The sequence below is a fragment of the Cherax quadricarinatus genome, chromosome 44 (assembly GCF_038502225.1).
Source record: "Cherax quadricarinatus isolate ZL_2023a chromosome 44, ASM3850222v1, whole genome shotgun sequence".
NCBI lineage: Eukaryota > Metazoa > Arthropoda > Malacostraca > Decapoda > Parastacidae > Cherax > Cherax quadricarinatus.
Window position 1 is genome coordinate 3606049 of NC_091335.1, and position 23991 is coordinate 3630039.

Here is a 23991-nt window from a genome sequence, read left to right on the forward strand (position 1 = left end):
GTAACAAACTAAATAAGATTTTTTTTACAGTACAGTATATAGACAACTTTAAGGAAAATGCACAGCACTGGCAGCCCTTCAATATATTTATAAATCTGACATTCAAGATATTTACCCCAATTTATGTGCAGGACTTGGCATTATTCTCACTGTACCTGTAAAAGTAGTATCTAATAAAAGGTCATTTTCAAAATTAAACTAAAAAAAAAATCTGAGCTCTATGTCATAAGAATGCTTTATTGGCATTAAAAACTTTCTTCTCTCTTAAGGTTATGAATATTATCAAAATATTAAAGATTAAAGAGGAAAGACTCCAACTAATTATACAGCAAAAGTCTACCACTCTTCCTTTGTTTCTGATATATTTCAAGGAAATTATTATTCCTTTTCTAATACAAATGATAAAATATGATAAAACATCCAGCCTTATGTTGTCATTTCTGCCTACCTAGCTGCCAACACTCCTCTTTCCATCTGCAGTTTAGTTACCTACTTGTAAGTACCCAACTGAGTTTGCAGGGAAATGGGGAAGAGCGCCAGCTCCTGGTCCTGCCTTTTAACTCTCAGCTAACTGATGTGATTAAACCATGTCATAGACAGTATATTTTGAATCCTGTGAGGTGCTAATGAGTGCGTATCATTCCACGCAAGGAATGGTGGAAGCTTAAGCCCCCCCATCTGCTGAACAGGAGACAGACATGCTGCATAGCTTTACACGTTTCCCCTCGCTTTATGCAAATTTGCTTCTATACAGTGGCTCATTTCTATCAGTTAATTCACTGAATGTGGTATGTGATGACACATGCCCAGCACTACTTGATTTTTAACAATATTTCTTTTAAATCTCACTCAAAACAGGTTTATATTGAAATTTCTAAGGAAATATGAGAAAGAAAACAGATTTGGATGTGGGAAATCCCATGAGCATTCCCTTGAGTCATGCATGAAGACAAAAGAAAATGAACACACTCCTTAGCTGCTGCAGACGTGAAGTCAGGACCAGGGGTGGAGGGAGAAAAAGTAGGGCTGTATATCTTCACTGGTTAATCATGTGTACACTTCATTCCAGACAAACACAAGCTGACTGGTTGTTGGTGAAGAAAGAAGGGAGGGTAAAACAAAAGTACTGTAGATTAACATCAATTTTTTTTTTCACCAAATTCATTTCTTTTTGGTATGTGTTTTGATGCTTAAATGGCATGCTCTGGCACTGTGTTAACTGGATAGGGAAAAACAACATGAAAGAATTTTAGATTCTATTTTTTTCTTAGATGTTACTGGACAAATTAATTTCTTTTTGGTACAGTAGACCCTCATATTACATGGTAGTTACATTCCTGAAAATGCTGTGTTAGATAAATCTGTTATATAAACTTCAGAACTTATGGGGAAAATAGGTTACGTTTCTGGGACCCCCAAACGCCAAACAACTTTTTTTTAGACGTACAGATAGTACACTTGAATGACTTCATAACTCCCCAATCCAGTGGTTGTAATGAAGAAGTTGTATTTGGAGGTAAAAATACAACTTTTATATGTGGGGTCATATCCAGCAAAGCTTCTGGATGAGTACGGGAATAATAAAAAATGAAGAGAGACTTGAATGCAAGGTTCTTGCTGTGCAGGTAAAACTTGACTTCAGGACTAAAGTGATGCTTAAACCAGTCAATAAATATTTCCTCTGCCATCCATCCTGACTGATTTGACGTCCAAATTACTGGTAGGGTGTTTTTATCTACACCTTTCAAAGTATGAGGATTCTTAGAGTGGTAAATAACCATGGGCTTACACTTGAAATCCCGATGCATTACCGAAAGGAGCAAGGTGAAGCATTCCTTTGCTGCCTTGAAACCTGGTGCAGTCCCGTGGAGACAGTGGTCTCACCCACAGCTAGGCGGCAGCCTGAGCTAGGGAAATATCCTCTGGGCAACGCTCCAAATTTTTTCCCTCCCACAAATGGAAACAAGTTAATTTTAAGAAATGTTGCATAAAATTATGCTGCAATTTTTCAATACGTAGTGTAATAACCAAAACGTGCCAAATAACTCCAAGTAATATAAGGGTCTACTGTATATGGTCATTTGGTACCTATGTAATATACTCAGAGATTTCTGGTATAACAAGTCCAGAAATGTAAATTTTTGCAATGTTGACTCTGTGTTAATTGTACAGGAGGGCCCTGCTTATACACCAAGTTAGGGTCCAGGCTGCTGCCATAAAATGAAAATTGCCATAAAGTGAATCACCCTTTAATTCACCTTTAAATGTATATAAATGACTAATAACATGTTTACACTATCATATTAAGTTAGCAATAGAACTAGGCATAAGAAAACAAAGTAAAATGCAAATACAGTACACTCATTACTTACTTTAAAATATTTGTAATCTTAATGTAGGGTGAGAGGTGAGTAGCATTTATTGAAGAAAATTCAGAGGTGTGCTAGCTACCCATTAATTTGTTTTACTATGATTGCATATCTTTTGATTATATGATATGTAGCGTGTTTCTTATATAATTCTGAATAGAAAAGTCATAGATGGATTAATTAAAATGTCTATAATAATGTAATACACAACATTTAAAATGCTCCAAAGAGATTATTGTAATTTTTTTTTTTATTAACACATCGGCCGAGTCCCACCAAGGCAGGGTGGCCCGAAAAAGAAAAACATTATTATTATTATTATTATTATTATTATTGCTATTGACATACCTAGTTCACTGAGTTTAACAATGCTTAACTTTGAATGTGAAGTAATAGGCTTACGACTCCTCTATCAAAGCTAACCTTAGATGCCATTGTAAATGAAAGAATGAGTAAACGAGAGAATGAGTACAGTGGACCCCCGGTTAACGATATTTTTTCATTCCAGAAGTATGTTCAGGTGCCAGTACTGACCGAATTTGTTCCCATAAGGAATATTGTGAAGTAGATTAGTCAATTTCAGACCCCCAAACATACACGTACAAATGCACTTACATAAATACACTTACATAATTGGTCGCATTCGGAGGTGATCGTTATGCGGGGGTCCACTGTATATGACAGAACAAGACACTCTCAGTGACTTTAATGTACCTGCACACCAGCACAGTGTCTAAGTTTATTTAGGTACAGGTACACATAAGTACAATTATCAGAGTAGTATATATAAAATATGCAATAACTTTAAAGCACTTGAAACTTTGGAAAGTTTCCAGACATAAGTGAGAGAGACACAGAGCTCACGGAGGATGTAAACAAACTGAGAATGGATAAGTGGCATGCAGGTACTGTAATAGAAAATCAGGAGCAATATAAACAATTTTTGGGGGTATAATTTGAAATAAAGAATAAAAAGACACAATATTGTGACTGGAACAATGTACAAATAACCCGCACGTAGGAGAGACGAGCTTGTGACTTTGTAGATGGTCCCAAAAGTCGTCATAAGCTCCTCTCTCCTATGTGTGGGTTATCTATATATTATTTGAAATGTTTGTGTTAGCCAAGTGCAGTAAAACGGAGCCCTCCTGTTTAGGGAGTATGATTCAATTTTGCAACTTATATTTTTCCTCTGTTATTTTGGACCAGACTCATTTCTTTATTATAATTACTTGATACATGTGTGATAAGCTCATATTTTTAATAAACATTTGTCAAGAAATGTGAAATTTGCCAAGTCTTGGAATGTATCAGTCCCTGTTGTAAACTATATTTACAGTAGAATCTTGGTTTTCATACGTCCTAGTTTGCATGTAAAATTATAGTTATTCTCTATCAAATGTATTTTTTGCTAATATTTTTGGGTGTCTGGAATGGATTAATTGGATTTACATTATTTCTTATGGGAAATATTAACAAAATATACATTTTATAGAGAATAACTAGGTACCTAGGGATTGGCGGAGAGCATGTATAGTCCCTTTATATAAAGGGAAAGGGGACAAAAGAGATTGTAAAAATTATAGAGGAATAAGTTTACTGAGTATACCAGGAAAAATATACGGTAGGGTTATAATTGAAAGAATTAGAGCTAAGACAGAATGTAGGATTGCGGATGAGCAGGGAGGCTTCAGAGTGGGTAGGGGATGTGTAGATCAAGTGTTTACATTGAAGCATATATGTGAACAGTATTTAGATAAAGGTAGGGAAGTTTTTATTGCATTTATGGATTTAGAAAAGGCATATGATAGAGTGGATAGAGGAGCAATGTGGCAGATGTTGCAAGTATATGGAATAGGTGGTAAGTTACTAAATGCTGTTAAAGAGTTTTTATGAGGATAGTGAGGCTCAGGTTAGGGTGTGTAGAAGAGAGGGAGAATACTTCCCGGTAAAAGTAGGTCTTAGACAGGGATGTGTAATGTCACCATGGTTGTTTAATATATTTATAGATGGGGTTGTAAAAGAAGTAAATGCTAGGGTGTTCGAGAGAGGGGTGGGGTTAAAATATGGGGAATCAAATTCAAAATGGGGATTGGCACAGTTACTTTTTGCTGATGATACTGTGCTTATGGGAGAGTCTAAAGAAAAATTGCAAAGGTTAGTGGATGAGTCGGGGAATGTGTGTAAAGGTAGAAAGTTGAAAGTGAACATAGAAAAGAGTAAGGTGATGAGGGTATCAAATGATTTAGATAAAGAAAAATTGGATATCAAATTGGGGAGGAGGAATATGGAAGAAGTGAATGTTTTCAGATACTTGGGAGTTGACGTGTCGGCGGATGGATTTATGAAGGATGAGGTTATCATAGAATTGATGAGGGAAAAAAGGTGAGTGGTGCATTGAGGTATATGTGGAGTCAAAAAACATTATCTATGGAGGCAAAGAAGGGAATGTATGAAAGTATAGTAGTACCAACACTCTTATATGGATGTGAAGCTTGGGTGGTAAATGCAGCAGCGAGGAGACGGTTGGAGGCAGTGGAGATGCCCTGTCTAAGGGCAATGTGTGGTGTAAACATTATGCAGAAAATTCGGAGTGTGGAAATTAGGAAAAGGTGTGGAGTTAATAAAAGCATTAGTCAGAGGGCAGAAGAGGGGTTGTTGAGGTGGTTTGGTCATTAAGAGAGAATGGATCAAAGTAGAATGACATGGAAAGCATATAAATCTATAGGGGAAGGAAGGAGGGGTAGGGGTCGTCCTCGAAAGGGTTGGAGAGAGGGGTAAAGGAGGTTTTGTGGGCGAGGGGCTTGGACTTCCAGCAAGCGTGCGTGAGCATGTTAGATAGGAGTGAATGGAGACGAATGGTACTTGGGACCTGACGATCTGTTGGAGTGTGAGCAGGGTAATATTTAGTGAAGGGATTCAGGGAAACCTGTTATTTTCATAAAGTCGGACTTGAGTCCTGGAAATGGAAAGTACAATGCCTGCACTTTAAAGGAGGGGTTTGGGATATTGGCAGTTTGGAGGGATATGTTGTGTATCTGTATATGTATATTCTTCTAAACTGTTGTATTCTGAGCACCTCTGCAAAAACAGTGATAATGTGTGAGTGTGGTGAAAGTGTTGAATGATGATGAAAGTATTTTCTTTTTGGGGATTTTCTTTCTTTTTTGGGTCACCCTACCTCGGTGGGAGACGGCCGACTTGTTGAAAAAAAAAAAAAAAAACTATGTATAGTTTTACATACACACTAGGGCATACAAAAACTGAGGTTCCACTGTACTTCACTTTCTACACCATGGAGTGGGAATGCATCTATCGCATAAAGTGAGGGAAGCCTGTACTACTCTAATGTGAAATACAAAACACAGCAGAAGGCAATACAGTGGACCCCCGCATAACGATGGCATCACATAGCGATTTTTCCGCATAACGATTACTTTTATCGCAAAATTTTTGCCGCGCATACCGATTAAAAACCCGCTTACCGATTTTCGTCCGAGACGCGTCCAATGTGCCCTCACATGTGCCGGCCGTCCCATTGTTTACCAGCCAGCCTCCGCGGTAACATCCAAGCATACACTCGGAATATTTCGTATTATTACAGTGTTTTCGGTGCTGTTTCTGGAAAATAAGTGACCATGGGCCCCAAGAAAGCTTCTAGTGCCAACCCTGTGGTAAAAAGGGTGAGAATTAGTATGGAAATTAAGAAAGATTTTGAAGGGTTTGGGGCTAACCCTGAGAAGCCTATGCCAGTTGTGGAATCCATTGTGCCTACTTCAAAGATTAAGGAAATGTGTGCAGAGTGGGTTGAACTGCAAACCTTTATAGATGAAAATCACCCTGACACAGCTGTTGCAAGCCGTGCTTGTTACTATTTCAATGACAATGTTATGGCCCATTTTAGGAAAGTCTTGAAGGAACGGGAGGTACAGAGCTCTATGGACAGATTTGTTGTGCGACAGAGGTCCAGTGACTCTCAAGCTGGTCCTAGTGGCATTAAAAGAAGAAGGGAAGTAACCCCAGAAAAGGACTTGCTACCTCAAGTCCTAATGGAAGGGGATTCCCCTTCTAAACAGTAAGAAGATAATGCTCTCCCCTCCTCCCATCCCATCAATCATCACCAGATCTTCAATAAAAGTAAGTGTCATGTAATTGTGCATGCCTTTTTCAGTTTGTGTGTATTAAAATTAACATTTCATGTGGTAAAAAAAAATTTTTTTCATACTTTTGGGCGTCTTGCACGGATTAATTTTATTTCCATTATTTCTTATGGGGAAAATTCATTCGCATAACGATTATTTCGCATAACGATGAGCCCTCTTGCACGGATTAAAATCGTTAACCGGGGGTCCACTGTATTAATTCAAGCTTGCAAAATTTATTTTAAATTTATAAAGTTAAAAATAAAGCACTTTTAAAAGAGAAGCAAAATTAATAAATGTTATGTATAGTTATTACGAAAAAATGAATATAGTACCAGTATACACAATCCAATGTAGTCAAATATCACCCAAAAAACTATTACATATGTTATTGAAACATAATTTAACAAACCATTTTTCCTCTGGTAATGGTGTGTTCATGTAGAGGTTCATATTCAACATCAGCATAATCCACAAAATTCGGCAAAGTGTGATACTCTGGTAATAATGGTTGCTGTGCCTCAGGAGAAGACCCAGATGATGTTGAGGAAACACTGGCACTGCGTTCATATATGCGTCCTTCTGTAATCATATTATATGTGCACATGAAATACTTTTGCATACAGTACTGTACTGTTTCTTCATTTATTATTAATTTGATAATCAGACAGGCTCATAAAATTATATTTTTTATTGCAGTGGCCCTTTCCCATGAAGGCAGGAGTACCAGAGAAGGAACACAAACTTGTCATTGTTCATTCCCTAAGTGTCCCTCCAGAAGACCATGGAAATCACAATTCTATTGAAACATTCAAATGAAATATCCCCTCTCATCTCTAAGAATGCAGACACAGTATTTCCCACCTTCGAAACTCGAGTTCAGCTAACCAGATTTGCTTCACCCCTTCATAGATGTTACTTGTTAACACTCAACTACAACAGCAGTTTAGCCTCAGAAATCACTTCATTTACACTCAATCTCATCTATAATGCTCACTTATGCCTGCTAGATACTCAAGGCTACTACCTTTTAAACCCTTCTGCACACTTTCCCACCAACCCTTTCAGTCATGTTCCTTACACTTTCCATCTACTCCCACTTCTAAATCCCTCTTTTGCTCCTTCAATTATAGTTTTCATGCTACAACACCATCTCATAATTTCTTCACTCCCGTGGCCTGGTGGCAAAAGCTCTCACTTCACACGGTGAGGGTCCAGGTTCAATTCCTGGTGAAGGGGTGAAACCATTGGACGTGTTTCCTTACACCGGTTGTCTATGTTCACCCGTCAGTAAAATGGGTACCTGGTGTGTTAGTGGACTGGTGTGAGTTGCATCCTGGGACAAAACTGACCTAATTTACCCAAAATGCTCTGCACAACATGCGGCTTTCTATAGAGCAGCATGTCATTGATGTTAGCTAGGCCTGTATACCTTGTACATGTACTTGCAGTAAATAATTATATTATTATTATTATTATTATTACACACTGATTTCTACTACCTTTTGCCTCCTCCTCCTTTATGTTTTCATCCCATAAACTTCTTTTTTCCCCAAAGACACCTCAACATTCTACCTACTCTCTTTCCTTTCCTCTATTTAATGATTTACCTCGTCATTCATAGACTTATCTGCCAGCACAAATACTCCCAAATATTTAAATTTAACCTTTATAAAATGACTGCCTAGAGCAATTTTGTCTAAACATAATTGAAAAAAGTGAAACTTTTTTTGCAGACCACTTAAGAGAGCTTCATATGCACAAAAGCATCAAATTATGTTCAAATCTTGGTCATTTGCACTGTGGATTTTCCTTCTCCTCTGTAGGGCCTAAAGGTTAAGTGTTTGGAGAGAGACAGCTCTCTCCTTCCCCAAGCTGCCTATGGCTACTATGCTTTTGTATTTATCAAATGATTTTGCATCCTTTCATCTCTCCATCTTATCTCTGGATATTAACCATGGTACCCAAGATGAATATTAGTGATTCTGGAGGTGCCAAGAAGAAAAATAAGTGTGAAGCTCTGACAGTATTGAAGACAGTGAAAACTTCAGATATGATATGAAGTAGTGCACATTTGATACAAACTACCCATTCATTTTGACTGAAAGAATCCACCATTCATACAATTAGTGACAATGAGAAGAGATATGAGCTTATGCAGCTAGTAGTGCAGATTGTAATGTGGTGAAAAGAATGTCAAAGGTCAGTACACCAAATAAGACATATGTTACTGAATGTGCAGACTGAGAAGGCACAAAATCATATTGTACACTATAAAAGTATGTGTGAGAAGGATATGTTCAGGGTATGTTCAGTGCTAGATGGTTTGTAATCTTTAAAAGTGCAGTCAGCATCATACCATAAGATTTAGTAATGACTGCATCAACTGATTACTTTTCTGGGGGTGAAGGGGGAAGGTATTTCCCAGCTGATTTTACACTTATGCATGTAAGTGTCATGGAATGAAGTGCCCCAATCAACCATAAAAGCATGCTGGGGTCATTTATGATGTGGAGAATAATTTCTCTGTCCTACCATCAGTAAGAGTCATGTCCAGGAAGATGCAAGATGCAAGATGTGAGGGCTTTGAAGAAATGCATAAACAAGATGTAAATGAACTATCAGAAAAGGATGAAGAACCAACTGCAGAGAAAATGCTGAAGGAGCTCAATTCCCAGTTAAGAGAGAGGCAGATAAAAAAATTAACAAGGAAGATTAGTTTGAAGATCAGTTAACAATGAAGGAGTTATGTGAACAATTCCATGTTATTCAAACAGCTGCAGGATTTTTCACTAAAATGAATCCTAACAAGTCTAGCATTGGTCTAAAAGAGGATTTTGGAGCACACAATGATTCCTTAACATCAGCTGTACAAATTACTACAGGGTAAAACAGATTAGAAACATTCTTGTACAACCTTCAACTACCAACAACACTGCACCCACATTAACACAAACACCACAGCATCCATCTCAGCCTAGTAGGGCCACACCAATCCTCTCCACACATCTCCATGTCCATGGTAAGATAAAATACAATTAATTTGTACACAGGAGAATATTTAAAAACTTTTTTGGAAAACCCGGAGGTCTCTTAATTGCAATTTTTCAGGGGTGTATATCTTGTATTATGAGAGGGTTTGCTGTTTTCAGCTTTATTATACTACTTCTCTCCAATTTGATGTCCCAAGTTTCACTGCCTAGATTTTTCTTGCTCTCATCAAAATGCTCTTTTCTATGTTTACTTTCAACTTTCTATTTTATAAGTTATGTCATAAGAAAATTCAATGTATATAGCATTACCAGCATGTACACCAAGGTGAGGACTAGTGGCAAAGCCCTGGCATTCAGGATCTTTCTGTAGACCTAGCTCCTCATCCAATCCAATGTCAGAATCCAAACCTGTGGGTAATAATATCAAACCATTCCAAAAAAATTCACTATCACTGGAATACTGAAATGGGTACACCACTAAAAAGGACATTATTATTAAATATTATACACATGACAAATAACATTATGGTTAGTACTGATACAATAGTGACTACAATACAGTATTCATTTAGTTCAACAAATAAGATATACAGGAACTATATAGTATACTGTATGATACTCCTATTGCTGTAACGAAGCAATCAAGATTATTGGTAATTGATTTGTTGTAGTTAATTGTTTTTTCTTCATTCGGTGAAGGGGAATTAGCAATGACTAAACAAAGTTCAGTGATAGAGGGATTCATAGTCTCAAGGGATACAAAAACCCATGGGATTCATACATCTAAGGGATTCATAAACCCAAGGAATTTCATACATCCATAAGATTCATAAACCCAAGGAATTCACAAACCTGAGGTATACATAAACCCAAGAGATTCATGAACCCAAAGAGATTCATAAGCCCAAGGGCTATACAGTAGTCCCTTGAGTTATGATAATCCATTAATCGAGACAACTAAAATTTATAAAATACCATATTGTCAATACATACAAAACATTAAAAAATGCACATTACTGTGGCCAGTTGGAACATGACAATTATCATGACCATTGAAGTAATACATTACAGTGGAACAATACAGTAATAATCTTGGAGAGGTTCTTTATAAAATTCCCAGCTATACAATGAAAAGAAAGAGAACAGAAAAGTACTACATAGGGGAAAGAATTCCCATTTACAATTTAAAACAATATCAGCCCTGCAAGAGAGGGAGGTGCCTTAATGACAGTGAAAAACTTTTGATCCAAGGAGATGGAGATAACATTTTCCTTCCAAGAATCAAACCCAATTACCTCTCAGTCCCCAAGCACAGTATAAACCTTATACGTTTACTGTTTTCTCATGATTATAATAATAAAACAGCAACATATCAGGAATATTTAATAATGTGTGTGGTACAGCCACTTATTTTCCAACATAGCACAAAAGCCTTCATCACTAACCTGTGGTAAAAGTTACAGCAGCCAGAGGATGAGACACTGTGAAGCAAGTGTCAGGCTGTGGAGAAGGTTGAGGGCTTGGGCACTCCGAGTCTAATAGTAACCTATGAGAACCCTCGTCATCCTGAATCCTTAAAAATACACGAACAGTATAATTCAAAGCTGAAATTCAACTTTTTCTGAATTTCTAACATATTTATAAATAGTGCTGAGAAAATGGATAAAAAAATTTAATATTTCTGGCTTAAATCTTAAGGATATTTAGAGACTCTGGAAGAGAAGAAACAGTTAAGTGCAGTAAAAAGCAGTAGTGAAAATAAATGGTATAAAATACCGACACAATGGAAACATAAACACAAATGCAGTTTAATGTGATCCTTTATTGACAATGTTTCGCCCACACAGTGGGCTTTTTCAAGTCACAAACAGATCTGTTTGTGACTTGAAAAAGCCCACTGTGTGGGCGAAACGTTGTCAATAAAGGATCACATTAAACTACATTTGTGTTTATGTTTACAAAAAGCAGTAGTAATATATCACTGCTGGTGACAACTAACTACTGCAGTGCATCATTGCTGGTGATACCTGACTAAATATTCAGAAAATAAACTTTTGAACATTCCCACCCCTTCTTATATTATAGTATTTACTTGTATCTTCATATCTTTTTATTAGTATCTGTGCACAGAACTCAACTACCAAAAAACTATCTTGCATGTATATGTATTTACTCAGCAAGAGTTTGTGATCAGGACTAACTTCAGCTTTAGATACCAGACAACTAGTGGATATAAAAAAAAATAGACTACAACAAGAGAATAAAGCCTCCTGTAAGTGAACAATTTTCTATAAGCATCTTCTTTTTCAACTACTTGTCAGCTCACTGACATAATCTTAACTGTAACAGTGCATAAGCAATAAAATACTTACTGCACACTCTGAGCAATATATCCCATTCCCTCAGAATCTAAACAGGTACTGTCAGACTGTCCTACATCTGCTGAGTCATCTGAGGTGTAAATAATACAGGGAAGACCTTCATTCTCATTGTCATCTGAGCGAGAGATGCTGGAACGTGAATCATCAGAGTCTGAACCCCCAATCTGGGAATAGTCGCTGCCAACAATAATTCCAGCTCCACCAACACTTCCCCCACCTCCACCAAAAGATCGCAGATGTGGTTTGTCCATTATTCTGAAATAAAGAACAAGTGAAAATTTTTTTTTTTTTTTTTTATTATCACACCGGCCGATTCCCACCAAGGCAGGGTGGCCCGAAAAAGAAAAACTTTCACCATCATTCACTCCATCACTGTCTTGCCAGAAGGGTGCTTTACACTACAGTTTTTAAACTGCAACATTAACACCCCTCCTTCAGAGTGCAGGCACTGTACTTCCCATCTCCAGGACTCAAGTCCGGCCTGCCGGTTTCCCTGAATCCCTTCATAAATGTTACTTTGCTCACACTCCAACAGCACGTCAAGTATTAAAAACCATTTGTCTCCATTCACTCCTATCAAACACGCTCACGCATGCCTGCTGGAAGTCCAAGCCCCTCGCACACAAAACCTCCTTTACCCCCTCCCTCCAACCCTTCCTAGGCCGACCCCTACCCCGCCTTCCTTCCACTACAGACTGATACACTCTTGAAGTCATTCTGTTTCGCTCCATTCTCTCTACATGTCCGAACCACCTCAACAACCCTTCCTCAGCCCTCTGGACAACAGTTTTGGTAATCCCGCACCTCCTCCTAACTTCCAAACTACGAATTCTCTGCATTATATTCACACCACACATTGCCCTCAGACATGACATCTCCACTGCCTCCAGCCTTCTCCTCGCTGCAACATTCATCACCCACGCTTCACACCCATATAAGAGCGTTGGTAAAACTATACTCTCATACATTCCCCTCTTTGCCTCCAAGGACAAAGTTCTTTGTCTCCACAGACTCCTAAGTGCACCACTCACTCTTTTTCCCTCATCAATTCTATGATTCACCTCATCTTTCATAGACCCATCCGCTGACACGTCCACTCCCAAATATCTGAATACGTTCACCTCCTCCATACTCTCTCCCTCCAAGTGAAAATGAACATTTAAAAATTCAAACCAGAACATTTACCAATTAAAAACATAATAGTACTATTGCAATCAACTTTTACTACACAGTCGCCAGGCTTGGTCAATGGTTTATGCTAATTTTCTACACTGCAAAAGTGAGAACTAGTAAGTTCAATGAGGGCTGAGAGTTATGACAACCTAACCTCACACACTGAGCGCCCATGAATCGATCCCCGACGTGGGTGGAAATACTGAGCATGTTTCTTGACACCGCGTGTCTCTTTAATCTAAGTAGGTACCTGGGAGTTAGTCGACTGTTGTTTACCTGGAGTTTACCTGGGGAGGGTTTTGGAGGTTAACGCCCCCGCGGCTCAGTCTGAGACCAGGCTGTTACTGCTGGCCACACGTAAACTGATGTACGAACCACAGCCCAGTTGGTAAGGTACTAACTTTAGGTGCCTGTCCAGTGCCAGGGGTCTATTGGTAATCCCCCTTATGTATGCTGGGAGGCAGTTGAACAGTCTTGGGCCCCTGACAATTATTATGTTGTCTCTTATCATGCTAGTGGTGCCCCTGCTTTTCATTGGGAGAATATTGCATCTCCTGCTGAGTCTTTTGCTTTCATAGGGAGTGATTTTCGTGTGCAAGTTTGGTACTAATCCCTCTAGGATTTTCCAAGTGTAGATTATCGTATATCTCTCTCGCCTGCATTCCAGGGAATGAAAATCAAGGGCTTTCACCTGTTCCCAGTAATTGAGGTGCCTTATCATACTTTTATGTGTCATGAAAGTTCTTTGTACAGTCTCCAGGACAGCAATTTTGCCTGACTTGAAGGGGGCAGTTAGTGTACAGCAGTATTCCAGCTGAGAGAGAACAAGCGATTTGAAGAGAATCGCCATGGGCTTCGCATCCCTAGTTTTGAAGGTTCTCATTATCTATCCCATCATTTTCCTAGTACATGTGGTAGATACACTGTTGTGGTCTTTGAAGGCGAGATTCTCTGACATTATCACCTCCAGGTCCTTTGCATTACTTTTTCGCTCTATTATATGGTTAGAATTTGTCATATACATACCCTGATACAGTTTTAATTTCCTCAAGTTTTCCATATCTGAGTAGTTGAAATTTTTCTTCACTGAACTTCAGATTGTTTTGAGTGGCCCATTTGAAGATTTGGTTGATGTCCACTTGGAGTCTTGCGGTGTCTTCGATGGTGGTCACTGTCATGGCAATCCGGGTGTCATCCATAAAGGAAGACATGGAGCTATGGTTTAAATCTCTGTCTATGTCAGCTATGAGGAACAGGAATAGAATGGGAGAGAGTATTGTACCTTGTGGAACAGAGCTTGTCACTGTAGCTGCGTCAGACGTTACTCGATCCTGGGGAACAAGACTGAAGGACCCCAATGGAAATACGATAGACAGTCCTTGATAATGCACTGACTTTCTTGGGTAATCCTGGGTGGCTAACTCTCTGAATTAAAAACCCGAATAAATCTTATCTGTAATATCCCTACAAATCCAGAAAAGGCCATTCCCATCAGGTTAACTGTACATAGCCTCATTTAGTAACCAATCCTCAAAATACATATTTTATTTCTTCAACACATTTACATGTGTCTATATCTGAATGACCTACAACACTAAACTAGAACAAGCAATGACTAGCTCAGTGTTACAATATTCTACCAAAAACAATTAATTTTACTAATTCAACAAAACATAACCAAACTTGTGTTAAATCTGTTTCATGATTCTAGGTAGCTATGTATTGATTTTGCTGATAACACTAACTTGAGCCTAACAATAAAACCCCAATGGAAATACGTCACACTGATTTTATTGGGTTATTCTAGGATATATATATATATATATATACATAGTGAAATTTTTATATGCCAATAACACTTGTGTGTCTTCAAAACCATCACTGCAAAGAAAATATCTATATGTTATTTACACAAAACTTCAATAATATATTAAGGACCTCAATGGAAATAAGTAACTGACATTTTTGGGGCTATCCTAGGTAATTTACACATGTATGATGATAACTGTACTTACATGTACCGGTGCCTTAATATTATAATAATCACGGGGAAGCGCTTAACCCGTAGGGTTCTACAGCGCCTGTGGTGCGGGGATGGAAGGTATTCAGGCTTAATTCAACCTCCCTTGATGGAACTGTGCCTTAATAAAGTTCCTTACTAGACAAATATCCGCAGGTATTACTAATTTGATTATGTTATACATTAGTTCTAGGCCTAAAAGCAGCTGCAGATCCCATATCACACCCAAACGTTATATAATATTCAGGTCAAACATAATACAAGCACACATATCTGGCGTCATAATATATGACCAGAATAAAAATTGCACCACATGTTTACTGATTACATTAAGCTATATAGCACTACCATGCACAGTATAAATTCTTTAATAGTAAAGTACTGGTAAAGAAGGTACTAACGCCGCAACGTCCTATTGTGCAGTTCCAAACCAGTGAAGAATTAAAAAAAAAAAAAAACTGTTACTAACGTGTAGAGACAATAATAGTGTTTTGGTGGCGAGGTTCCCCTCAGATCAGCTGTGACGATTATGTCACAACTAGCTATACCAACCTCTCTTACTACATATTTTGACTTATTATATATTTATACATACATCTACATATTTATGTATATGTTTATATATATATATATATATATATATATATATATATATATATATATATATATATATATATATATATATATATATATATATATATATATATATATATATATATATATATATATATATATATATATATATATATATATATATATATATATATATATATATATATATATATATATATATATATATATATATATATATATATATATATATATATATATATATATATAATATATATATATATATATATGGATAATTTACGTGTAATGAACACTTGTTAGTGCTCAGTAATAACCCACAGGCGACAGACACTCAGAATATTAATTGGTCTGTATAATTTGATTCCCTTCTGGGATCCTCTTCGGCAGATACGTAAGTGAAATGAGAACAAGAATGTTTAGGGAAAGTTGCACCTCACCCCGTACGCATGAGTGGATTTGAGACGTGTCAGGCAGTGGGTGGGTGAAAAGACCGGCCCTGAAGTGAAGCTAAAAATTTGGCTAGGCAGTTCCTTTGTGCTTTGTAATTCTTAATGTTGTGTTGGCGTTCTGTATTAGGCTGAGTGCTGGTATGTACTTCTTAAGGACGTCTGGTTTCCACTGTCCCTGTTAGATGTTGAACTTGGGAGTGGTAGGTATTACCTGGAGTTTACCTGGAGAGAGTTTCGGGGGTCAACGCCCCCGCGGCCCGGTCTGTGACCAGGCCTCCTGGTGGATCAGCGCCTGATCAACCAGGCTGTTGCTGCTGGCTGCACGCAAACCAACGTACGAGCCACAGCCCGGCTGATCAGGAACTGACTTTAGGTGCTTGTCCAGTGCCAGCTTGAAGACTGCCAGGGGTCTGTTGGTAATCCCCCTTATGTGTGCTGGGAGGCAGTTGAACAGTCTCGGGCCCCTGACACTTATTGTATGGTCTCTTAACGTGCTAGTGACACCCCTGCTTTTCATTGGGGGGATGGTGCATCGTCTGCCAAGTCTTTTGCTTTCGTAGTGAGTGATTTTCGTGTGCAAGTTCGGTACTAGTCCCTCTAGGATTTTCCAGGTGTATATAATCATGTATCTCTCCCTCCTGCGTTCCAGGGAATACAGGTTTAGAAACCTCAAGCGCTCCCAGTAATTGAGGTGTTTTATCTCCGTTATGCGCGCCGTGAAAGTTCTCTGTACATTTTCTAGGTCGGCAATTTCACCTGCCTTGAAAGGTGCTGTTAGAGTGCAGCAATATTCCAGCCTAGGTATGAGGGCACATTCTATGATTTTGCGTTTACAGCTTAATTAGTTTAGTTTAATATGTTTAGTATGCACCCCATACCCATCCTGTGGGCGGTAGTCAAAAGATTACAGTTGTAGTGTGATTTGTGTTTAATGGTGGCAGCTTCCCAATGAATGTTGTGACTGTTGATGCTGATATGTTGAAAAATGGCTGAATTATCCTGTGCATGATGTATTGTCCACTGGTGTCCCGTAGCTCGATCGCTAGCGCACTCAGCTCACACACTGAGGTCCGGGGTTCAAATCTCCTCCGGTACGGCTGGAAAACATTAGGGACATATTTCCATAAGACACCTGCTGTCCCTGTTCACCCATCAGTTCAAAATGGGTACCTACCTGGGTGTTAGTCGACTGGTGCGGGTCGCATCCTGAAACAAAACTGACCTAATTTGCCCGATATGCTCAGCATAATAATACTAATATACTAATCATGGGAAGCGCTATGGGGGGATGGAAGGTATTCAGACTCAATTTGGGGAACTGGAACACAAATCAAGTTCCTCAGATCAAGAGCCCCTCACCAGCATCAAGGAACCTTCCCTGAGGGGTCAGCATAACAAGCGGCTTTGTATGTCAGCTAGGCCTGTACACCATGTACTTGTAGTAAATAAGATATATTATTATAAATATTAAAGATCCTTGTAGACAGCGTAAGCTGTCTTTACATGGTATCTGGTAAATTCCTGGTGTGTCTTGCTTCATAGCAAGATGCATCCAAGAACAAGTTTATCCCAAGTCATTGATCTGCATAAATTTCCCTACACCTCAGGTAGTAGCTTCCTCGCCCTCTCCCTCCGTACATGGAATCTATCCTTCAAGAAGCTCTCCAGGGAACAAAAAAGACTTGCTAGTGTGAAGATGTGCCTGGTGTGCTCTCTCTTCTTAGCTACCTGAGATTGTGATGATGGTTTCCCTCGACTAGGAGAAGCTATAGCTTCAGATTAGGGAAGAGCTAATAATAATAATACTAACATCTTTATTTTTTACACGTACATGTACAAGGTATACAGGCCTAGCTGACATCAGTAACATTAATTCTATATAGAAAGCCCCGTGTGAAAATTTGTGTGGACTACCTCCAAGTGAGTCGCCTACCCTGGCAAACTCTGTTGACACCGAGCTCTGAGGTGGGTACCTCAGCCTCATAAGTGGCTTATAGGACAGATTTTCACAAGTGATTGAAGTTGCAAGAAACTCGCCTGCATGCACGTATAAAGGACTAACTTACTTGGTGTTGCAGCATATATTCTGATCTTCAACTTCCCTAAGCTTAGCCTTAGCCCCTTTGGACTTCCTCTCAGAAACCACGTGCAACCGGGAGCCTGAATTCCTGCAATATTCAATCGTTATTAGTGACCTGCCTGCACCTCAGAAATTCCTATATCCAAGAGGGTGTGTATCCCCTAGTACAACTATGCAGACACGGACACTAGCTTCCAGACTGACAAGAGACACTGGTACTTACTGGGCATGCACTGCCTGCTGCGCAAAGGGCCTACAGATCAACTCACTCACAATCTCCCCAGACACTGGCCAGAAATCTACGAGATAAAGTGGAGGTCTTGTCTTACTGTATGGGCCTGACGGAGGAGGTCATCTATGGTACATCGAGGTGCCTCTACCAGATTTCCCCAGGTCTCGAATGTGAAGACACATGGGGGGCGCCGTCTGCTGATCACGGCATGTCTTGTCCAGTTGGTGTCTGTCTTAAGAAGGACACTATTGTGTCTTTGAGACCTGCGCCTCGTCATTCAAGCTAGGGCTGCCAGTTCTCCCTAGCTAACTTAACCTAGTGTTTGCCTACATTATCGGCCTATTACTACCTATGTTAAGGTCTTAGGTCTACATTATTATTATCTACAGTTGCCTTAGTAAACCTAATATTAATATGCTAACAGTAAAACTACCTACACCTTCCCTGAAGGGTAAATCTATAAATAAATAAGTGCCTACCATCCACGCCAACTCGGGGAGAGAAATGTGTTTATGTTCGGGGAGAACGCTTTTTGTTTGGGTGGGTTTAAGGGCCACCCAGCTCAGCCGTTCCATTACGACCATGCCGGATCTGTCCTGTGGAACTTTAGGAACCAAATAAATTTCCACACCCCGTGTTACACAGAGCATTTCGGACAAATTAGGCCAGTTTTGTCCCGGGATGCGACCCACATCAGTCGACTAACATCCAGGTACCCATTTTACTGATGAGTCAACAGGGACAGCAGGTATCTTATGGAAACACGTCCTAATCTTTTCCAATCATACCAGGGGATCGATCCCCAGACCTCAGTGTGTGAGCTGAATGCACTAGTGATCTAGCAAGAAGAGAAATTCAACGACTGAAAGTATGTGCAAGGTTTATCCATGGAACAACGCCGTTGGTAATCGGACCAACTAACAGCACTATCATCTGTGTACAACAGAAGCTTACACTTGACACTGATGAGCATGTCATCCACATAACATATGAACAACAAGGGAACCAGAATTGTGGAAAATATTTTAATCTTCCGAAGCTATAGTGCCTAATAGGTGTTTAATGTGTTGATTTGGGTCAAAAAATGTATTTGAAAATGGAATAGAACCAACAGGGTCCCTCTGCGCCTGCGCGGATGTGCGGGGAAGAGGTCAAGTCGGGGCATGGAGGAGCGGGAGTGTTTTGAATCGAGTTAAGAGGCTGGGAAAGCATGGGACCAGGAAATTGGCATTCACGGCGGCCTAAGGATTAATATAGGCCTCACTTCATAATAGGAAGTGTCGTAACTGTTCCTGGTGAAGAGTGAGGGAACGTGATTTATGGAACCACCATAATAAAGTGGTAAAATTAGTGAATAATGGTAGGACCGGTAGTGACTGGAGCGTTGCCATGGAGTGTGTTCCAGGGAAAATACCCATGATTTAATCATCAATCATCGGTCTCATATCTTAATGGAGTGGCCTCCAATGTGTATAATAATTATGAGACATTAAACCGTATAGTGGGATAAGAAGTAATCAGTGATAATAACACCAAGTTAAGAGAATGTGTGAAGTGAAATGAGTCACCGTTCTCAAAGTGAGCATCTGTTTACCTCGTGTTCCTGTCCCGAGGATAGTAAAGTTTTTATGGGGTCACGACTCCTAAACCGGGACAAACCAACGGATGCCTCGTCCTGCTGGAATAAGAACCGTGTCGGTGTAGCAGGACATCGAAATGAGGTGGTGAATGGAGGAAATAAGGAGCATCAATCACCCACAGTTAAGTAACCCTTCTAGTTATAACAGACTGATACTGGCCAGTAGGTATGTTGTAATTGGATAGGTTATGGGTGATCCAGCTACATCAAGTGACCACCAGAGAATATCTGGTAAGTGGTTTAGTTAGTTTAATATGTTTATTATGCACCCCATACCCATCCTGTGGGCGGTAGTCAAAAGATTACAGAGGTACATAATGGGTCCAGGGACTGGGCCTCAAAGTTTTGATGGCTGAGCAAGTTACAGAGGTAATGAATTCACAATTTACAAAGGTAATGAACTCCAGGTAGGTCTAGTCACAATCATGACAAGTTACAAAGGTATTAACAGATTATAGAGGTACACAATGGGTCCAGGGACTGGGCCCCAAAGTTTTGATGGCTGAACTAGGTACAAGGTAATGAACTCACAAGTTACAAAGGTAATGAATACTGTAAGAATGGTTACTTGCGTTTATACATGGCTACAATCATGAACAAATTTTAGAGTAATGAGCAATTCACACTTCCACACCCGGTCACAACTGTAGTGAGTTATTGGTGCAAATATTGATTGTTGAGTCACACACACACACACACACACACACACACACACACACACACACACACACACCTGGTAAGTGGTGGGATTATGTACAAGTGTTTTTCCTTGATGGATATATCCATGTGTAACCTACCCCCCCTCATTCAGGTAAACTAATATAATCTATACAGTCCACAATTAATTAGTAGCGCCGTACTTGTGGGTGCTATCCAATTTATACTGGTCTCGGATAGAGATGGATAAGATTGTGAGGGTCGAAGGGACCTCCTGCAGGGACCAGGGGTGGTCAAGTTTTCTCACATGTCTACACGGGGTGACTACGGTAAACAATATGGCTGTCGTCTCCCAATGAGATTACTTGTATGCATATAATGTTGAGGTACATACAGGTAACCCCCTATAAAATTTTCCGTATCTGCCCGCTTGTCCTTTCTGAACCGGATGCAATCAGTTTACCTGGAGTTTACCTGGAGAGAGTTTCGGGGGTCAACGCCCCCGCGGCCCGGTCTGTGACCAGGCCTCCTGGTGGATCAGCGCCTGATCAACCAGGCTGTTGCTGCTGGCTGCACGCAAACCAACGTACGAGCCACAGCCCGGCTGATCAGGAACTGACTTTAGGTGCTTGTCCAGTGCCAGCTTGAAGACTGCCAGGGGTCTGTTGGTAATCCCCCTTATGTGTGCTGGGAGGCAGTTGAACAGTCTCGGGCCCCTGACACTTATTGTATGGTCTCTTAACGTGCTAGTGACACCCCTGCTTTTCATTGGGGGGATGGTGCATCGTCTGCCAAGTCTTTTGCTTTCGTAGTGAGTGATTTTCGTGTGCAAGTTCGGTACTAGTCCCTCTAGGATTTTCCAGGTGTATATAATCATGTATCTCTCCCTCCTGCGTTCCAGGGAATACAGGTTTAGAAACCTCAAGCGCTCCCAGTAATTGAGGTGTTTTATCTCCGTTATGCGTGCCGTGAAAGTTCTCTGTACATTTTCTAGGTCGGCAATTTCACCTGCCTTGAAAGGTGCTGTTAGAGTGCAGCAATATTCCAGCCTTGATAGAACAAGTGACCTGAAGAGTGTCATCATGGGCTTGGCCTCCCTAGTTTTGAAGGTTCTCATTATCCATCCTGTCATTTTTCTAGCAGATGCGACTGATACAATGTTATGGTCCTTGAAGTTGAGATCCTCCGACATAATCACTCCCAGGTCTTTGACGTTGGCGTTTTGCTCTATTTTGTGGCCAGAATTTGTTTTGTACTCTGATGAAGATTTAATTTCCTCATGTTTACCATATCTGAGTAATTGAAATTTCTCATCGTTGAACTTCATATTGTTTTCTGCAGCCCACTGAAAGATTTGGTTGATGTCCGCCTGGAGCCTTGCAGTGTCTGCAATGGAAGACACTGTCATGCAGATTCGGGTGTCATCTGCAAAGGAAGACACGGTGCTGTGGCTGACATCCTTGTCTATGTCGGATATGAGGATGAGGAACAAGATGGGAGCTAGTACTGTGCCTTGTGGAACAGAGCTTTTCACCGTAGCTGCCTCGGACTTTACTCTGTTGACGACTACTCTCTGTGTTCTGTTAGTGAGGAAATTATAGATCCATCGACCGACTTTTCCTGTTATTCCTTTAGCGCGCATTTTGTGCGCTATTACGCCATGGTCACACTTGTCGAAGGCTTTTGCAAAGTCTGTATATATTACATCTGCATTCTTTTTGTCTTCTAGTGCATTTAGGACCTTGTCGTAGTGATCCAGTAGTTGAGACAGACAGGAGCGACCTGTTCTAAACCCATGTTGCCCTGGGTTGTGTAACTGATGGGTTTCTAGATGGGTGGTGATCTTGCTTCTTAGGACCCTTTCAAAGATTTTTATGATATGGGATGTTAGTGCTATTGGTCTGTAGTTCTTTGCTGTTGCTTTTCTGCCCCCTTTGTGGAGTGGGGCTATGTCTGTTGTTTTTAGTAACTGAGGGACGACCCCCGTGTCCATGCTCCCTCTCCATAGGATGGAAAAGGCTCGTGATAGGGGCTTCTTGCAGTTCTTGATGAACACAGAGTTCCATGAGTCTGGCCCTGGGGCAGAGTGCATGGGCATGTCATTTATCGCCTGTTCGAAGTCATTTGGCGTCAGGATAACATCGGATAGGCTTGTGTTAATCAAATTTTGTGGCTCTCTCATAAAAAATTCATTTTGATCTTCGACTCTCAGTCTGGTTAGCGGCTTGCTAAAAACTGAGTCATATTGGGACTTGAGTAGCTCACTCATTTCCTTGCTGTCATCTGTGTAGGACCCATCTTGTTTAAGTAGGGGCCCAATACTGGACGTTGTTCTCGATTTTGATTTGGCAGTGAAAAAATTAATTGAATTAATTTCTTAATAATTAAGTGACTGATTGGAGAAAGTGGGTATAGGGTACACAAATTTAATCGATCGTGTGGTGGATGATAATTAGCCTAATTAATTGCTAGCACATGTGTGGCTAGGATTTATACAAGAATAAAGTGGAAGAATTACTTTTATAAGGCGCCTACTTAAGTTGTATAATCAGTGATTAATAATTCTCTAACCATGACTGGATCTGATGGAGTTAATGTGGCTGACAAGTCCGTGGATTTTAGAGTAATGAAAGCATCATTACAGGCAATTAAAGGTCATGTGACGAAGGCATACAAGTGCTTGGATTTAATGAATCAAAGAACCGTGAACCCTAATGAATTAAAGTTATATTTAGATGTTTTAGAGAGTAGATTTGAGTGATACAAATTGTGGTTTAAAGACTGTGAAAGAGATCTGCTGGAGAATTGTTCAGATGGAATGGAAATGAATGTTTTAATTAATCAACATTACGAATTGGAAGAAAAACTGTCTTGTAAAAGTAAGGCTTTGAATAAATTAAATGGTGTAAGCCAGGCAGTTGATCAACCTATTAATGCAAAGGGTGGGTTTGACAAAACCTCCAGAGTACGGTCTGGAGGAAATCAGACTAGGTCGGCAAGAATTAATTGTTCAATTGCAGACCAGTCAGCCAAACAGTTCTTAGGATATAACACATAATGACTCTGAAGTATCTGTCAAGTCTCAAAAAGGAAAAATAATCCCAGTGGTAATAATCATAATTAAGAGTTAAATAGGCACATATCAAGTGACAGGAATCAGTAATAGTGGTTCCTCACATCAAGGTAAGAGGAATAAGTACCTCAGTAAGGGTAACCCAGTTAATAAGAGGTCAGGCAAGGAAAAGAGAGACTGTCTCTTCTTCAT

The 23991-nt window shown here is 39.7% G+C and overlaps 1 protein-coding gene across 5 annotated transcripts in view; it reads right to left on the reverse strand.

The window, feature by feature from the left end:
• LOC128697511 (maltase A2) overlaps positions 1–15608 on the reverse strand; it is a 59082-nt gene extending 43474 nt beyond the window's left edge. For 3 of the 5 annotated variants that reach the window (XM_070093970.1, XM_070093972.1, XM_070093967.1), the window contains exons 1-5: positions 15480–15608; positions 11877–12140; positions 10950–11077; positions 9814–9912; positions 6924–7093 (exon numbers count right to left, since the gene is read on the reverse strand). In XM_070093970.1, the coding sequence (XP_069950071.1) occupies positions 6924–7093; positions 9814–9912; positions 10950–11077; positions 11877–12136 (657 nt within the window). In that variant the 5' untranslated portion in view covers positions 12137–12140; positions 15480–15608. Of the gene's footprint in view, positions 1–6923; positions 7094–9813; positions 9913–10949; positions 11078–11876; positions 12141–15073; positions 15370–15479 lie in introns of those variants that run through there. The other 2 variants (XM_070093968.1, XM_070093969.1) reach the window with 2 other exon arrangements.
• Positions 15609–23991: the final 8383 nt, after the last annotated feature.